Source organism: Cheilinus undulatus, linkage group 16 (genome assembly GCF_018320785.1).
Source record: "Cheilinus undulatus linkage group 16, ASM1832078v1, whole genome shotgun sequence".
Classification (NCBI taxonomy): domain Eukaryota; kingdom Metazoa; phylum Chordata; class Actinopteri; order Labriformes; family Labridae; genus Cheilinus; species Cheilinus undulatus.
The window spans coordinates 24,347,349-24,364,497 of record NC_054880.1 but is presented as its reverse complement, the minus strand read 5'-3'; the positions used below and the strand labels follow the sequence as shown (position 1 = coordinate 24,364,497).

The window sequence follows — 17,149 nt, the reverse complement described above, 5'->3', positions numbered from 1 at the left end:
CGGTTGTTGCTATCATTGTTGACATGTTTCTTTTTCGTAGTTTTTGTTAGATCACGTGTGATCACGTGAGATTTCTGGCTTGGAGGACGAGATTCTAGATCGGTGGTGGGACAGAATCATGATGTGTGTGGTGTGCTGTGTTGAGATTATCGGAGCACACCACACACAGTACGATCAAAGCTGTTCAATGCCTGATTTTTAATCTTCATGTGCGGGGTCTCTAACAGATAAAAATCTCTTAAGATTTAGACAATCATTATGTGTGTACCTCGCTTTAGTTGCAGTTTGCCTGGTCAGGTGACTGGCTGCAGCCAGGTTGATTCAGGTGTGCAGTGGGGGTGGGGCTGGAAGAGAACAAAGGGAAAAGGTGCTGGTGAAAAAACACCGCAAGGGCTCTGCCTCCTTGAGGGAGATGGCAGAAGATTGCACCCTTGTTATGGTGATGCCTTCTCCATGCAAGACTTGAAGGACTCTTTTGGATATTTGAGGGCTTCTGCAACTCCGACGAACTGCAGCCGGTCAGTCAGGATGTAGCTACATGTGCAGCAGCTTGTCCCTCAGGAGGCAGGGCTGGATGGTGTAAAAGAAGTCAAGTCAAAGAACGTGACCCTCACAGCGCAGCGCTACTTCTCCAGGTGTGATAGGGCCTTGTGGGTGAGTAAGATAATGTTATCCTCCACACCAATGTGCTGCTGATATGCAAATGGCAGGGGATCCAGTAAAAACACCTTATTTAGTATTTAGCCCATATATTTTTGTATCCAGACTATCTACTGACCCACAAAATGTGAAATAAGCTAACCCAGTTCTGTCCCAGCAGTCAGAAAACAGGCTAAGACATATAAACAAAACAGTATCCCGTTGCTCTGAGTAAGGGTGCTCCAACATATCTAAAAATCATTAAAAGAGATAATATCCTAGTTTTTTAAACCAAAATTTAATGTTTACATGCCCTAACACAAAACAGGATACATTAACAGACCTGTAGGTTCTGTTTTATAAAAATGAATCCAGATTAAGACATCAAAGCTGGTTCCTGGTCTGCTCACTGCTCGTTGTGTCTCAGCTGCTCTCTTCTTATTAGGATAATCAGAGTGCATGCTGGGATACACTCCAGCCTCCATCAGCCCTCTCGGAGATGGCTCATCACGCAGTATTGTTTCACCCTGTTTGTGATTTCAGCCTTTCGTCAGGTCGGTTGGTTACAGCTCATCTGATAGCGAGTTACCTGTAAACATGGATACCTACAGGCTCAGCTGTGGCTGGGTTAAAGGCCTAATGAATCTCAATAAAACCATGTCTTTATAAACAAGTCCAGGTCTGCTCTATCTGGTTTGGCTGTGCAGCATTACAGCTGAGGGTTTGGCTTTCAAATGTCAGAATCAGCTCGATGATGTTCTCTTAAAAAAAAAAAAAAAAAAAGTATATTTGGAGATAAAGAATTGACCAGAATGAGCAACCAAATATTCAAAATGTATTCAGCTGGAGACCAAGGTCATTGTTAGTGGCCCTTGAAGTAAACTTATGCTTAAAGATGATCAACACATTTTTTTTTTTCTTGTTTTAAATGTTAGTTTATCACTGAGTGTCAACCTAGGCGACAATACAAGAAAAGTTCGGACATTCTAGTCTTGTCAAACCGTGGTCATATAGCATCTTGGATGTGCCAGTTAGATGTCTGATGGCTGTAGAATCAATTTAGATTGAACAGGGACTGACTCATGTGTTACACTGAAAAGTAAAGTCAAATCTGACCCTTGTAGAATAATTAAGGACAATCTGGCAAAGTTCAGACACATTAGAGGCTGTCTTTAAGTGAAAGCTGCGAAGACATTTATGCACACTATGATCTTTTTTCATACCCAAACTGTATCACATGCTGGGGAAACAGTCATTGAACCACAGGAATCTCTGTATGAACAGAACACCCCTACATCTGTGTCAAAGCAAAGGGTGTAAAGCATGCAGTACCTAGTGGGGGTCAGACATGCTCAGGCATAGTACTGATCACTTAATGTGAGCATCATAAACATTTTTATACCACACAGATTATTTTCAGCAGTAATCAAAAGACCCACAGGTGTTCTGTCAAGCAAACGTGATACTAACGTTTTGGATAGCCAATAGAAATACATCCTGCAGAGCTCTATAAGTCAGTTTGTTCTGGTGACATAAATCATCTCCGCTGCAGCTGTGTGGACATGCATCCTGGCAAATCCTTGAATCAGAGTAGAAACGGACGGAGGAGGAGGGCAAAGGGGAGGGCCAAAGGTTATCTCCACCAACACTCACAGGCGTGAAGAGAAAACCCAGAGAGATAACGTCTGGGTTCAGCGTCTGTTTCACACATAATCCCAAAACATCAAATTAACCCTCTAGCACCATCCAATCAGAGCTCAGCAGGGAGCAGTTCTCATTCAGAAAGGTTCCCGCTGAGAGAAAGATTTCTGCAGAATTATCAGCACAGCAGCGACACTCATTCACAAAAACATGAAACATCCACATCATTAAAAACAGCGGAGGAAGCTTTCTATGAGGGGTAGAAAGATCAAAGAGAAGAAATATCAGGAGAGTACGCTGTTTTTACAGGCAGGGACGTAGACGAGAGAGGAGGAGGATGGAGGGGAAACAGAGAGAGAGAAAGAGAGGAGGATGGAGGGGAAACAGAGAGAGAAAGAGAGAGGAGGATGGAGGGAAACAGAGAGGGAAAAAGAGAGAGGACGATGGAGGGGAAACAGAGAGGGAAAGAGAGGAGGATGGAGGGGAAACGCAGAGAGGGAAAGAGAGGGGAGGGAAACAGAGAGGGAAAGAGAAAGAGAGGAGGATGGAGGGAAACAGAGGGAAAGAGAGAGGAGGATGGAGGGAAACAGAGAGGGAAAGAGAGAGGAGGATGGAGGGGAAACAGATGGAAAGAGAGAGGAGGATGGAGGGGAAACAGATGGAAAGATATAGGAGGATGGAGGGAAACAGAGAGACAGAAAGAGGAGGATTGAGGGGAAACAGAGAGAGAAAGAGAGAGAGTTTCAGATTTTAATCTCGGAATCCAGACATTATTCTTAGATTTTGACTTTTTCCCTTTATTTCTTAAATAAATCTCATAAATCATCTCAAAATTCGGAATATTTTTCAGAATGCCAACATTTATTGTGGCATTCTGCCTTTATTCTGAGAAAGCAAAAACACGTATACTAAATCTTTTTTTTGTGTGTGTGTGTCAATTTTTTCCCAGTAACTCTAATCCTCTTCCATAGATATCACTTTGTGTGGTTGTTAGTCCATTTTGAGTTGGGAAGTGTCTTTGGAGCATCTACACCAACCTTAGGTTGGGGATAGTTTCCACATCTGTCATCAGTGAATCCGTCTACAAAAGCTTTAAGCTGGTACGTTTGCTCCCAGTCAGAGCATGACCTGACCAATCAACATCATTTCAGGAGAAAGAGGTGGAAGCTACAGGTGTGGTATTTATTTATCTTTATTTAAACTCGAAAATCATTGAGGGCGAGCCCTCATTTACAATGACGTCGAGCATAAAAATAATGAAAATACATTTCAAACATATTCAAAGGAAATAAAGTACATTAGCAAGTTAAAAATACTGTACACCATATCAATCAGAAAAGGTACATTAAAGTCAGGTCACAAATGTTCAATCAGAGCACAAGATATTCAGCAATAATGATTTGAAATGCCCCACAGTAACCAGTTCTTTGATTTTTAAAGTGTTCTGCAGTGAGTTTCAAGCAGATGGTGCAAAGAAACTCAAGGCAGATCTGCCAAGCTCAGAATGAACTTTTGGAACCTGGAGAGTTAGCCAGTCACTAGAACGGGTTTTATGCGTTCCTGAGGACCAGGCTAACATGGAGGAGATGTAAGGAGGATGCATCCCAAGAAGAGCCTTGTAAATAAACATGTACGTATGCAGGTTGCGTCTCTCTGAGAGCGATGTCCACCCCATCTTACTGTATAGGATGCAGTGGTGAGTGTTATAGGCATCACCAGTAATGAACTTAAGTGCAGAGTGGAAAACTGCATCCAGGGGTTTTAGAGTTGCAGCCGAGGCATGCCTTTAAAAAATATCACCATAGTCCAACACTGATAAAAAAGTTGCCTCAACCAGAGTTTTCCTACAATGCAGAGGAGAATACGATTTAAATATGGCATAGTTGAAGAAACACCAAGCGTGTAAATGGTGGTCGGTGAAAAGATTGGCAAAGATTCAGACCCATGCTTGTTGCCGGTTGCACCTTCTTTTTCAGAAGTTGCCAACCATGGTCTACTATTTGGTAAAAACAAGGGGAGAAGACCCCAACATCCCCAGCTTCACCAACATTCCATCCTCTGTCTTTGATGAAAAAAATGATCCTTTAAATTTTAAACATTCCATCCTTCAAACCAACAACACTCATACCTCAACCTACTGTATCAGACTGTGTACATACACCAGTGTGCTCTAACAGAAGGATGCAACTAATCTGAAAACAGACCAGAAGGGGGAATCATGCCTGGGTACAGTGAAAAATAATCATGCCTAATATAAAAATGCCCTTAGCCTGTATAATAACAATACAGGGCACAGCTCGTGTCTTTTAGCTGCAGTAGAAAATCTCAATAAGACGTCCCTGAGTGATGGCTGGATCCAAAATGAAGAAGAAGCAATCCTTGATATTTTTGTGTATTAAATAGTTTCATGGTGTTATTTAAACTTTGTTAGTTAAATTTCCCTTTTTTGGTAACTGGAAACCAAAGGATCAACCACAGGTGGTTGGTTTGGGTGATTGGTGACTAGAAGCATTTATTGTGATCCACTGATCATTCAGTTTCAATTTGGCAAAGAATGATTAGTTTCAGGTTAATCTGGGTATCTTTATTTTCCATCATTCTTTTCTTCTGTTTACTCATCTTGTTTTTGGTGATTATTAAAGTTTATGTCCAAAGCGTTAGAGCGGTCTCACCTCCACCAAACATCAGTCCTCATTTCTCTACCTCTGCAGAAGAACCATCTCTCATTTATTCTCTGTGTGCCTCAGAGTTATTACAACATCACCTTACATCTTCATCACCTCCACTCTCTCTTTTCCCCCTCTCTCTCTCTAGCTGATTTGCATACGCCGTTGCAGGAGGTTTCTTTCATCTCGTCTCTATCAGATTGAAGCAGAGAAAATTTCATTAGCTCTCCTGTGGAGTTACAAAGCGCGTGGTGTGCAGGTTCAGCAGATCAGGACGCTGCTTGTCTCGGTGACAGGATTTGAAAATGTAAAAGTGTTCAAAGGAAAATAGTGAGTGGTAGAGAGGACAGAGGTCAGGAGAATGAGCGTATTCTCATAATGAGCTGAAGCAGAGTGGTGCATGAGGTATGGAGTCATTTTTGTTGCAAAACTCAGAATGCATTGTAAGGTTTTATCAAAATCATGACATTGATTCTGACACTGCCTCCTTGTGCTTAGATAGTTTCTTGCTCAAATTTCAGGTTGCCACTCTCTTATTTATTCTGTGTTCGTACGAAACTTTCTCTGAGCTAATATCAACAGTGCACACACACTTTTCCTGCAGTGCTGGTTCCAGAAGCAATTTTCGCCATTCAAATCCCCCTTAGATGTTTTGTAAAATCAATGCTTTTAATGCATGAACCAAGCTAACCAGCTTCCTGAATATTCATGACTAAAAAAATTCAATTTGGTGCAAAACGGCGTTCAAATAGAGAGAAAAGGTAAAGGCACAAAACTGTGTACATATTCCTCTAAAAGCTGACAGAACTACATTTCCCACAATCTATTTCGATTCATTTTGTTCGTTGTTCATGACAATTTTTTAAGCCTAAAGGAGTAGTGAACACTTTAACATTTTTTTAAGCTGTACACTGAAGTATCTGACTGAACTATGATAAAACACATCAATGCTGGTGTAATTTCTGACATTTGCGCCAAACTGATATAAATCTGCGTATTTCATTTGCTCAAATGGACATCTGCCTCGAAAAATCTTTTCTGAAAAGGCGGGCTTATGTGACATAGAAACCCACCATCTGTAGGAATCTACCAAGTGGAAATCTCTGGTTCTGAAAAATGAGGCCAATATGGAAATGCAAAAAATTGCAATACAGTGAGTGTCCACTTGAGCCTGGCTGCAGGAACACCAGAAGTCCTGTCTGAACAGCTGTTAACTCACTGAGTGCCGGCCCTTTTATAAAATGGGGAGTGGCTTGTGCCAGCATTTTTTGCCATTTTGAGTCATCTTTCAATACCCACAGAATATTTTGTACCATGACTCTGAAAACACTCAATAGCTCAAATGAAAGAAGAATCTCTCTATTTCATCATGGGGAAAAAATGTTCCGTTCTTGATTTATCTTAAGTTGAATAGAGGCTAGTTTCACCAAAAAGACCACTTTTTTTCTAGAAAGCTGAGAAAAATGCATTTTTGTGAAAGAGAGTCTGTCAAGCAGAACACTGATATGAATGTTAAAATTTTGCCTTCAATAACATAAAAGACATCTGAAAATTGTATAACAAATGTTATTTTATTGTAAAATAAATGAAATAAATAAAGATAAATACAAAATACAGCACAGTACAACTGGACGGCCGCCACGGGACCCCAGATACGCCCACGTCCTCTCCTTGTGTGTCCCCTGGCACTACCTGCAAATTATAGAATATAATATAAGTTGTGTTATATATATTATATATAATATAGATTTTTTTTTGTTCTTACCTCTTTTTCTGCCAACAGACGGTGTTGCAGAATTGCATGGGGCTTGCTCTTCTCTCAAGTCTGCTTCTGAAATCACAGAGCAGGAACGCATGAGTGATGGTTTCTTTTGATAAATTTGTCTGAATAATCAGTGGGTTTCTAACGTTAACTTACCTCTATCGCTCTGGGATGGAGAACAAGATCCGCTCCCCTCACTTGGCAGCCATTCTTCAGAGTCTGGGTTGGAAAAGTCCATCTCTGAAGTGTCATCGCTGTATGCGTCCAGCTGGCCAGTGGATGCCGACGCACGGGGGGAGACCTGGCGGCATTCTTTAGCCTCTTGGCCGGCCAAATCAAAGCGCTGATGATGGACTCGGTGTCTGTTTCAGTGAATTACAGATTTCTCACGCAAAAGTTTAAAGTTTCTTCTAGCGTCCGCTGGCAAAACTGACCACTTGATCCCCCAGTTTTTTGGGGGGCATTTTGTGCCGATACTTAATATTTTAAAATTTTTAGCTTACCCCAGTCCCCTGAGTGACAGACATCTATATTACCGCTGAACTACCTGATAAGCTGATGATGTAGACGTTAAGTACAAAGCAAAGACGACACCTGAATTGGCTGGAATGTGTACGAAACAACACAACATCTACTACTGCACTGACAAATAAACCTGTTTAATCAATAGTTGGATTTAATAAAGAATCAATAATTCGGTCAAACAGATTCAAAAACAAGAGTCCGCTGGTTTCCTTAAATTTCCCAAACGTGAGCTGAACAACTTCCGGAGCATCTGGAGTGACTGAGCCATCACTCAAAAACTCGCTGGCCAATAGCGATACACTCCAGAGCCCGCCCACACGTGACATTTGTGTCAGAACTGAGACCAAAAGCTCAATAAACAAAAACAAAGGATGAGGCAGCGCAAACACAAAACTGAGAAGCAAGAGCAAAAGTCTGATCACCAAGAGAGAAAAATAGGAACTGTAGACAAAAAGATAGATGTTCAAAATTCAAAGACTAATAATTTGGTTGCTATTTTAAATTTGTTCTCTTGATGTGAACATTTTTTTGCTTGATCACATTTTTTTTGTTCTCAAATGCTAATTTTTGTTTGATACTGAAAAAGTTTTGTCTGAATCTTTTTGCACAAATCTCATTCCATAAGCACAGCAACAACGGGCAGAGCAAACATGATTGGTCCAATCTCTCCCTTTTTCCTTCTGGTTTGTTCATCAAAAAATTAAGTGCAGGAACACATTTAGAGTGCAGAGAAAGTTTTGTATGTACACAGAGAAAAATCAGAGATTGTAAGTTTCATAAACCAAGCAGAATCGACCTGAATGAGAAAATGGTTTGAGCATGAGCACAGGAAATTTGAGTAAGTAACTGAAAATCTGCAGACAAAGCTGACATTTGGAGCACAACTAGAGAAAAGCTAAGCCCAAGGAGGCAGTTTAGAGCACAAAAGCAGGCTTTAATGAAAAGTTTGGTGACAAATCTGAAGCCAAAATCGATAAGTCATGCTCTCAAAACGTGTACTCTTGAGTTTTGCAACAATAATGACTCCGTAATGAAGCAGCGCATTCTGAGCGCAGATAACCCTAATGCTTTGTCCTGAATGACTCGTGTTTTTCATTTATTCAGTGAATCCAGAATTGTATCATAAGACAAGACTGTTTGAACGAGCTGCAGATAAAAGTTAGGAGATAAAGACAAAGCCGAGTTGTTTCTGTCTCTGAATATTTGAACACTGACCATTTTCTAGATGCCCATCAGTCTGAGAAGAGACGACACAATGCCAGCGTGTTGTGCTGGTTCATCTTTAAAGTGATGGTAACATAACGACACTGCAGGTTGGAGGGCCCATAAATGTTTAATTAAAGCATCAATTATTCTCAACTTTGATAAGCATTTAAAAAAGAAAGAAGATTTTAAACACAGGGATTGCATATATAAACATCCTGTAGTTCTTCGGCACCTAAGAAGAGATGCCGATTTAAGCTGAATGGAGAAGGGACCTCATTTTGGTCCCTAACTAGGGCGTCCACATCACTAGAAGGGCCCTGATTACACTCTTGTTGACTTTGTGTAAAAAACAAAAGCATAATAGTGACTAAACTTTTTAACCATGCTGTTGTTAAATAGCAAGAGAGATCTCTGGTAAATGTAACACAGACTTTCTGATAACGAAAAATGGACTGAAATTCTGAGGTATTTAGTACTGACAATGTAACACTTTGAGTTCTTAGATTCCTGAGACCTGGGCTTTTCTTTAGAAAGCATTTTTAGTCTCTCCCACTTATTTGGGATCAGTGGGACCTGACAAATTTAAAACCTAAGCCTGGTCTTTGAACAGGAAGTAGTTTTCACCAAAAATGATGTCTGTGTATGAGGACAACACACACACACACACACAAAAAAGATTTTTAATGTTTTTTTTTAATTCTATATATATATTTTTTGAATTGGTATGGGCCATTCAGTCAGTAAGAAATGGTCTCAGTCATTAAGAGATGTATGTATGTTGTGGTCATTTTTCTGAGGATGGACCACAAATTTAGGCCAGGTATGAACCAAATTTCCACTAAAAGTTGCTTTAACTAATTAGAGATCCACAAAATTTAAAAAGTACCCCTGAATTCCCCAAAATTCCCAAGACATTATCAAAAATTTCTGTGAAAATTAAAAAATCCCTTTAAAAATGGCCCAGAATGTTCTCCAATATTCCACAAATGTTGTCGCAAATGTGTGAAAAAGCCTATAGATGTAACTAAAATTTTCACCAAAAATACCTTGAAAATTTTCAAGCAAATTCTTCAAAATTTAGAATCAATTTTCTCCAAAAATTTCTAATCAAACAACCCCAAATTTACAGGTACATTCTTTCAAATTTCCATGGAAAAATATGGAAAATTCCCAAACAAGTTCCCCCCCCAAATCCAAACAAATTCCCTAAAAAAATCCAGGAAACTTCAAAGGAAATTTTCCACATTTCCAAACAAGGAACCAAAGCCCCCACCACCACCACACCACCCTCCACCCCTTTAAATACAAACAAAATAAATACAGCATGAGCAATTTCTCCAGACAGACAAAGGAAATTACTTAAAATTCTGGACAATTATCTTAAAATTCCTATGGAAATTTTACTATACTGTAGGAAAGAACAGTATGACCATATACGTAAATGCATGATCAGGAGGCTAAAGTAAAGTAAAAAAGAAAAGGAAACAGCAGCAGAGATGATCCTAAAATCATCAATTCATTCATCTGCTTAGAACTCAATTTAGGTTGAATTGATTACAAATTAATATCTCTCTGCGCAAACATCCTCTACAAGTGACCGATGACACATGGAGCAGAAGGTGGACTCTCTCTCTCTCCCCCTCTCTCTCCTCACTGAGGATGAAGCTGGATGCGGGCTAATTCTGTTGCCTAGCACCCATTCACACACTGTGCGGTGTGGACAGTCGTTTATGTTACAGTGATGGTTGCTCCATCACAGCTCAGAACATCACATCTTCCTCCTCCTGGTCGTCCCTATCCATTGAGCTCCATTTAATTTAATAGAGATATATTAGGATGAAGTTTGAAACAATAACTACCATCCCTTTTCTCAAATTATTTTCAGGATCAAGAGGATGTTTTGGATTGTGGCTCCTTAGAGATGTTAATCATCAGGGTGGCTCCTGGTAAAGACTGAGGTCAGAAACCACTGATCAGCTGTATAATTAGTTCATTTTAAAGTTTATGACTCACAGACTGACTAAAACACAGAGGCTGTTCTGGTTAAATCTCTGCAGGCTGTTAGTTTTCATGTGAGTTTCTTCTCTTGTAAAAAATTAAAACCATACCATTTATGTCAGCAATTATGTGTTTACAACCAATTTTAAAAAAATTATGTACGCCTGTTGTTGCTGCTTGCTTACGTCATGACTCTGCCCCTCGATGCTGATTGGTCCTGTAACTTTCTAAGCGGGCCTAAACTGAACCGTTTGGGCCTGCTTAGAAAGTTACAGGGAGCTTTGCAAGATGGATTCGCCTGTGAGAAACACGGAAATGGAATCCATCTGCTTTGCAAGGTTAAGTAGGTTTAATAGTAGTAGCTATAAAAATTATTGTAAAGAACAGGCTGCTGAATGGCATCAGAACTTTTAACAACCTTCTGAAACTGCAACATAAATTTGTGTAAGTCCTTCACAACCCTAATTCCCAAAAAGTTGGGGTGCTTCGTAAAGGTAATAAAAACAAAATAAAATGATTTTCAAATGTATTAAACTCATTTTTTTTCTCACAGTTAAATAAACAACAAATCATATGTTTAAACTTTAACATTTTACCATTTCATGAAAAATATTACATCATTTTGAGTGGGCAAAACATTTTAAAAAAGTAGGGACAGGGAAACAAAAGAAGAAACTTTGCTGTCTTCTCATTTGAAATGGACTGTGGCAAAATGGAAAACTGTTCTGTGATCAGATAAATAAAAGTTAATTTTTTTTTTTTTTTTTTTTTTGGAAACCATGGCTGCTGTGTCCTATGGACAAAGATGAAAGGGACTTTCCAGCTTGTGATCAGCAAACACTTCAAAAGCCTATATTTCTAATGGCATGAGGTTGCATTAGCACCTATACATGGGAAGCTTACACATCTATCACAATAGCATGTTGTAGAGTCACATGGAGTCCAGAAAGACTCAGAAGGTGATTAGACAAATGTTTTGTCTGTCACATTCATTATGGGCCAATCAGAGTGACAAGACAAAATTAAGTTGTGTGTGTGCACAGTTCAGGTGTTATGCTGATTTTTGCTACCTATTGAAATGTTCTACTTTGTGCTTCTGCACATGGGTAAAGGGTTAGGGTTATACTGTGTCCCGTTTACATCGTAAGTCGGATGATTAAACTGGGAGTGACATCACACCTGGTTCCATTTACTACGAGTCATAGCTGGGGGAAATGTGGATTGCTCCGGCTTACAAATTGGAATCATAAGTTCAGGGTGCATTTTTGATTACGTCAACTCAGAATTTCCAAACTGGGAGGACAAATGGAATGCACCATTAGGGTTAGGGCTAGAATATGCAGTTTTCAACAAAGCAGCAGAAATCATCAGAACACCAGTACAAACCTGAGCTCACAAGGCAAACGCTGCCATGGTTCACGAACGATGGAGCTTGATGTGAATAACAAGAGTGAAATGTTCTTGGCTAAGAGGAGCTTTTAGTGTGACTCTTTGACCTTGTTTTAATTAAGACATGTGACCTAACTCTGATAAACTGCCACTTTACTAAAGCTACAGCCAAGCTAATTGCTACACTGGTGGCTGCTATTGCTAACAACTTCCAGTACAATTCAGCCCTGCCCAGCAACCGCCTCGTTCTCCTCAAATCACAAACATTGTAGATTGGAGCTTTACACAATGGATGTACCTGATGACAGACATGTGGGGTCTGGCAAATTCATCTGCTTTGCAAGGTTAGAGACATTTTGGACTGACTTATATCTCTACTTGCTGATGAGTACCCGTACTTGAGCACGGTTGTTTTCACATCTCTCGCAGAGCGTGTCTTAAACCCCCTCTTAATGCAGACTCGGGCATGATGCTTGAGTGTGGCACACTTCTGTCCATACTGATCAAATAACCTCAACTGTGGGGTCAAGTGTACTCTGATTGGGGCAGGTGTTGTTGAATGCACCCAGCATGACAGCCTGTAGAGGGAGCTTGTGAGGTTTAAGGAATCATCGACATTTTGATAATTCTTCAGTCAGTGTTTAAAGGTTTGAATCTTTTTTTATTTGTGTTTTGTTGTCACCACAGCAGCCTTACTGTCCCAGCTTTCTCTCTGTCAGAGGATTTTTCTCAAAAACACAAAGCATCACTCTCTGACAGACATTTCTCTCCCTCCCCTCAGGCGGCAGCTACAAAGGCAGCTGTTGCACTCTGGTCACAGTCATTTAGTGGAGCTGTCAGAGCTGCATGTTGTGTTCCTGTGCTGCTGCATGAGCATGAACATAGCAGCTTACACTGCTGTTTTAGAGGAGAATAAATTGACATGTATGTTTCATTGTTTCAAGGCTGATTGAAGTAAAAATGGAGCAGTATAAATGAAGGCTGCAGTGTTTCTGCAGCAGAGCAGCAGTGATGCAGAGCATCTGGATCATTTACATGCAGGTTTTTGCAGCCTCATATCACAGCCATTCATCTGTCTCTGCTGCTGCTCTTTCTCCATTTTTGGTTTTCTCACATTTATATTAAAAAACAGTAATACCACTTGGTAGATACACGCCATTTTGAAGGGTACAGTCCAGGGATGTCAAAAAAGGGGGTCATGTACAGAAAAATACCAGGCTGATGGGGCCACTTTGATGTCCTTCCACTTCAGTGTATTTAAGTTAGCAAACCAGTCCAACGGAGGCAAAGGCAAAAAGCCAATGCAAGAGATGCCAAAGCTGAGATGCTGATGGCTCATCTCCACATTCAGACACAAAACAGGAGCAAACTGCCAAACTTTATAGGAGTGTTGGTGCTTGAAAATGATTAGAGCGATGTGATTTGTAAATCAGACAGAGCAGAAAGAGGAGAAAATGAGAACCATTCATGCTGCTGTAATCCTGATGAATCCAGATATCATTATTATTTAGGCTGGTCTGTAAACAACAATTTATATTGTCGTCTAAAAAAAAAGTACATAAGTGAATTCTACTTGTCAAAATGTTTATTTACAGAATTAATACAGCAGCACCACCTAGATTCCAAACTAATAAGTATAATACATCCAAGCACAAGCTTCATGTTCTAATGCAGGCTGATTACAAATGGAGCATGGGCTGCATTTGGCCCAAAGGCTGTATTTTGGACTGCCATGTTGTAGTTGAATAATACAAGTCAAGCAGCTTTTCAGAAAGAAGGGCTGGGCTGCTCTCTGTGCTACAAATGTAATAAGAAAGGCCTGACCATGAGGCCTAATGACCTTTGGCCTCCAAATCTAATCTGTTCATCCTTTAGTCAGGTCAAACAGAGCTCATCTCTGCTTTATTATCAGCTCTTTACAGTCAGTCAGTATAAATGGTCTTTTCTTTTCAAACAGGCAGCAATAAGTAATTACACCTCCTCATACACAGGACAGAATGAACCTTTAGGTCTCTGTGTGAGCTCGGCAGTCACGATGGATTTTCAGATAAACTGATGAACTGATTCAATCAGAGCACATACTGAGCTTTATATTCAATCTTTAATGTTTCAAACAAATATTTCATGCTTTCATAAGGCATAAATATATGGACTCATCATTGTTGTTGTTGAAGGAAAAAGCTAAGCCCAAAATCATTACATCATCAAATGTAAGAAATAACCCAACTGTTTAGTAATTTCATGTTCAGATGGAAATGTTTGGATTATGAACAGGCTTTTGTTTGGTGGTTGATACATGACATACGTGACATTTGGAAGATTTTAATCAGGTTCCAGAGAGCAAACTTTGGAAAACACAGCTTTAGTCATGTTTGAACTACCAGTATCCAGTTCATTTGTAAATGGAGACTTTAGACTTTGGTGTGTTAGCCATTTTTGGATGTTAACACCTGTTGAAAAAAGAGGATGCAAGCGTGCTCATGTTGTTTTACTTCGGTGTCACATCGCCACCTACTGGCCTAGTTTTAATTAAGTAAAAATTTCCATTGCACTTAAAACTTTGTTTGTTGACTGTAAAACACATCAAATCATGTTTAATCTTCTAGCTTGTCTTTTTTTTTACAAAGTAGCAATGGTAAATGCGGTATAATGACGCCCATTTCCAGGTTTGAATGGTTGACACAGAGATCAGAGTGTTAACTGGATGACATGCTGTGCAGCTTTTTGTTGCTGTATAACAAACAGTGAAACCTAATGGATATCAGGCTGATTATAAGATGATGTAAACAAACAGAGAGCGTGTAATTACACTGCGCCATGGTGGGTTATTGTGTTTGTGTTTTCATGCTGTGTCTCTGCAGCTCTCTCTCTCTGATGTTTCTCTCTCCGTTTGTTTTCTCAGGTGAAGGGATGGCATTCGCTTTCCTCATCCTCTTCCTCAACGTGCTGCTCTTCCTCAGTGTGTCGGCGTATAACACATCAGCTGGTAATGACTGTGTGCTGATAACTTTGTTTCTCTGTGTAATTGAATTATGTGCTCAATAAGGCTGTCAACATGTTCAATGCTCCATGATACCACATGTTTTAGAACATTAGAATTTCTCATTATTGTGTAAATCAGTAGCTTAAAAATCTGCCAAAGCTGTAAAAAAAGTCTCCAGAACTTCAGTCATAACCAAAAGCTCCTGCACAGTGGAGGGTTTCCATCCAAATGTATGGAAAGAAATTAAACATGCTGCTCGTAAAAAAACAAGTCTAGTGGTTCTCAACTGGCTGATAATCAGAAACCACCACCACCTCTTTTAGAAGGAAAATCATTAACATTAGCATGTTAGCAGCTAACAGCAGGAAACACTGGCAAATATGTTCACAGTAAGACCAAACTGCAAAAAGAAACTATCAGTAAAGTTTTATGAAAAGGTGCCTGTTTGATTGGAGCAGGATAATGAGGACAATGTTACCAAATTAAGCCAAGGGCAGCAAATTGGTGCTAGAAGTCTCACAAGTAGGGAAATGGGAATCACCTGAGTGCAGTGAATGTGTCTCAAGTGATTGTAATATAAAGACATCAGTGTCTGCAAGGTCCAGTCACTGGTTAATCGGTTTTCCTGGATACCATTACACCATGGAGACAAAAGAACACTCCTAAGTAACTTAAAGAAAAGGTTATTGAAAAGTAAGTCAGGGGATGAGTACAAAAAAATCCAAGGCACTGAACATCTCCCAGAGTTCAGTTAAATCCATCATCAAGAAATGCAAGGAATATGGCAGGTGTGAATTTGTCTGAGTGACCGTGCAAGAAGGAGACTAGAGAAAGAGGCCACCAAGACACCTCTGACTACTCTGAAGGAGGCATAAGCTTCAGTAGCTGAGATGGGAGAGACTCTGCATAAGAGTCAGGGATAAAAGTTCTTTAGTCTAATGAGACCAAAATGATGCTTTATGGCCATCAGACAAGACACTGTTTGGCGGACACCAAACACTGTGAAGCACGGTGGTGGTGGCAGCATCATGCCGTGGAGATGCTCCTCTGCAGCCGGCCCAGGATGGCTTGTAAAGTTAAGACGGTGAAAATAATGGAGTCAAAATATAGGAGAATCCTGGAGGACAGTCTCATTCAGTCTGCAAGACTGAACTATGGCTGGGAGAAGATTTATTTTCCAGCAAGACAATGACCTGCAGCAGACATCAAAAGCACAGAAAGAGTGACCACGATTGATTTATAAACCCAATAAAAGGGTAAAACATCTAAGGGGGTGAATACTTTTTAAAGGCACTGTATGTAGATGCATTTGAACAAAGCCTCAGAAAGATTTCCAGAAACTTTCAGGTGTGACTAAGGGTGGATCTCTGTGTTTTCTCCTCTGATGGCGAGCTCAGCTCTCAGACTAAAGCAAGGGTTAACAGCTCTGAGCTTTCATGAACATTCCTGGGAAGTAGACATGACAGTCACGCAGAGTTTATGCTGCGCTCCTGCTTTGACACAGATGCTCCCACACATGCCACATCTACCAAACACCTTACCCAGCTGAGGTTAGATGAGCATGGAGTCGTGGGGGGTCTGAAGGTGATTGTTAGTGCAGTCACGTCTGACGGTGTTTCCTGGACTCTGCTGTCTGTTTAGTAATGAGAGCTTTACACTGACCGTCAACCTGCAGCGTGGGGGGCGGAGATTATGGAGTGAGACTGTGCAGGTAATGAGAAACATGGCAGCACAGCTCAGATGTGAAATGAAGCTTTTATAATAAAGAGGAGCTGCAGGACTCAGTGAGTTCATGGTTTTAATAGACCAAAGAACTGACAGAGAGAGTGAAATGTTATAGGAACAGGGGGTGGGATGAATGGGTACAAGGGTGAAGTCCCCATACAGCAGAGGTTTAGACTTACTTATGCTTTTGTGTTGAATCTTCTGTAGCACATGGCTGGAGATGTACCTGTTGTTAACAATGTGAACACACAATTCAGGGCTCAGATCTCAGATTGATGTTATGGTTCAAAATGTGACCATGTAAACTGGTGACTGTTAGCAGAGTACATCCTGCTGGATGTGGATGTTTGTTTTAGTTTAGTTTTTGTATCTAGTTCAATGTATTTGATGTATTTGTAATTCTGGGGGGTATGATTGGAGTTTTGAGGGGAAATTGCTCTGAAATGTTTTAAAAAATTGCATGGAAACTTGGGAATTGTTTTGGTTTTTTTGTGGGGGGGGAGTCTTTGACATTTTCATGAATTTTTAGGTAAATTTTATGGAAAAACTATATTTTTGCATGTGTGTAGGAATTTTCAGTTAATCTATGTCACTATTATTATTATCACTGTAATC

General features: G+C 40.1%; 1 protein-coding gene across 4 annotated transcripts in view; it reads left to right on the top strand.

The window, feature by feature from the left end:
• The first annotated feature begins 350 nt into the window (after window positions 1-350).
• gabbr1b (gamma-aminobutyric acid (GABA) B receptor, 1b) overlaps window positions 351-17,149 on the top strand; it is a 102,348-nt gene continuing 85,549 nt past the window's right edge. For all 4 annotated transcript variants that reach the window (XM_041809854.1, XM_041809853.1, XM_041809852.1 and 1 more), the window contains exons 1-2: window positions 351-654; window positions 14,729-14,812. In XM_041809854.1, the coding sequence (XP_041665788.1) occupies window positions 14,737-14,812 (76 nt within the window). In that variant the 5' untranslated portion in view covers window positions 351-654; window positions 14,729-14,736. The remainder of the gene's footprint in view (window positions 655-14,728; window positions 14,813-17,149) is intronic.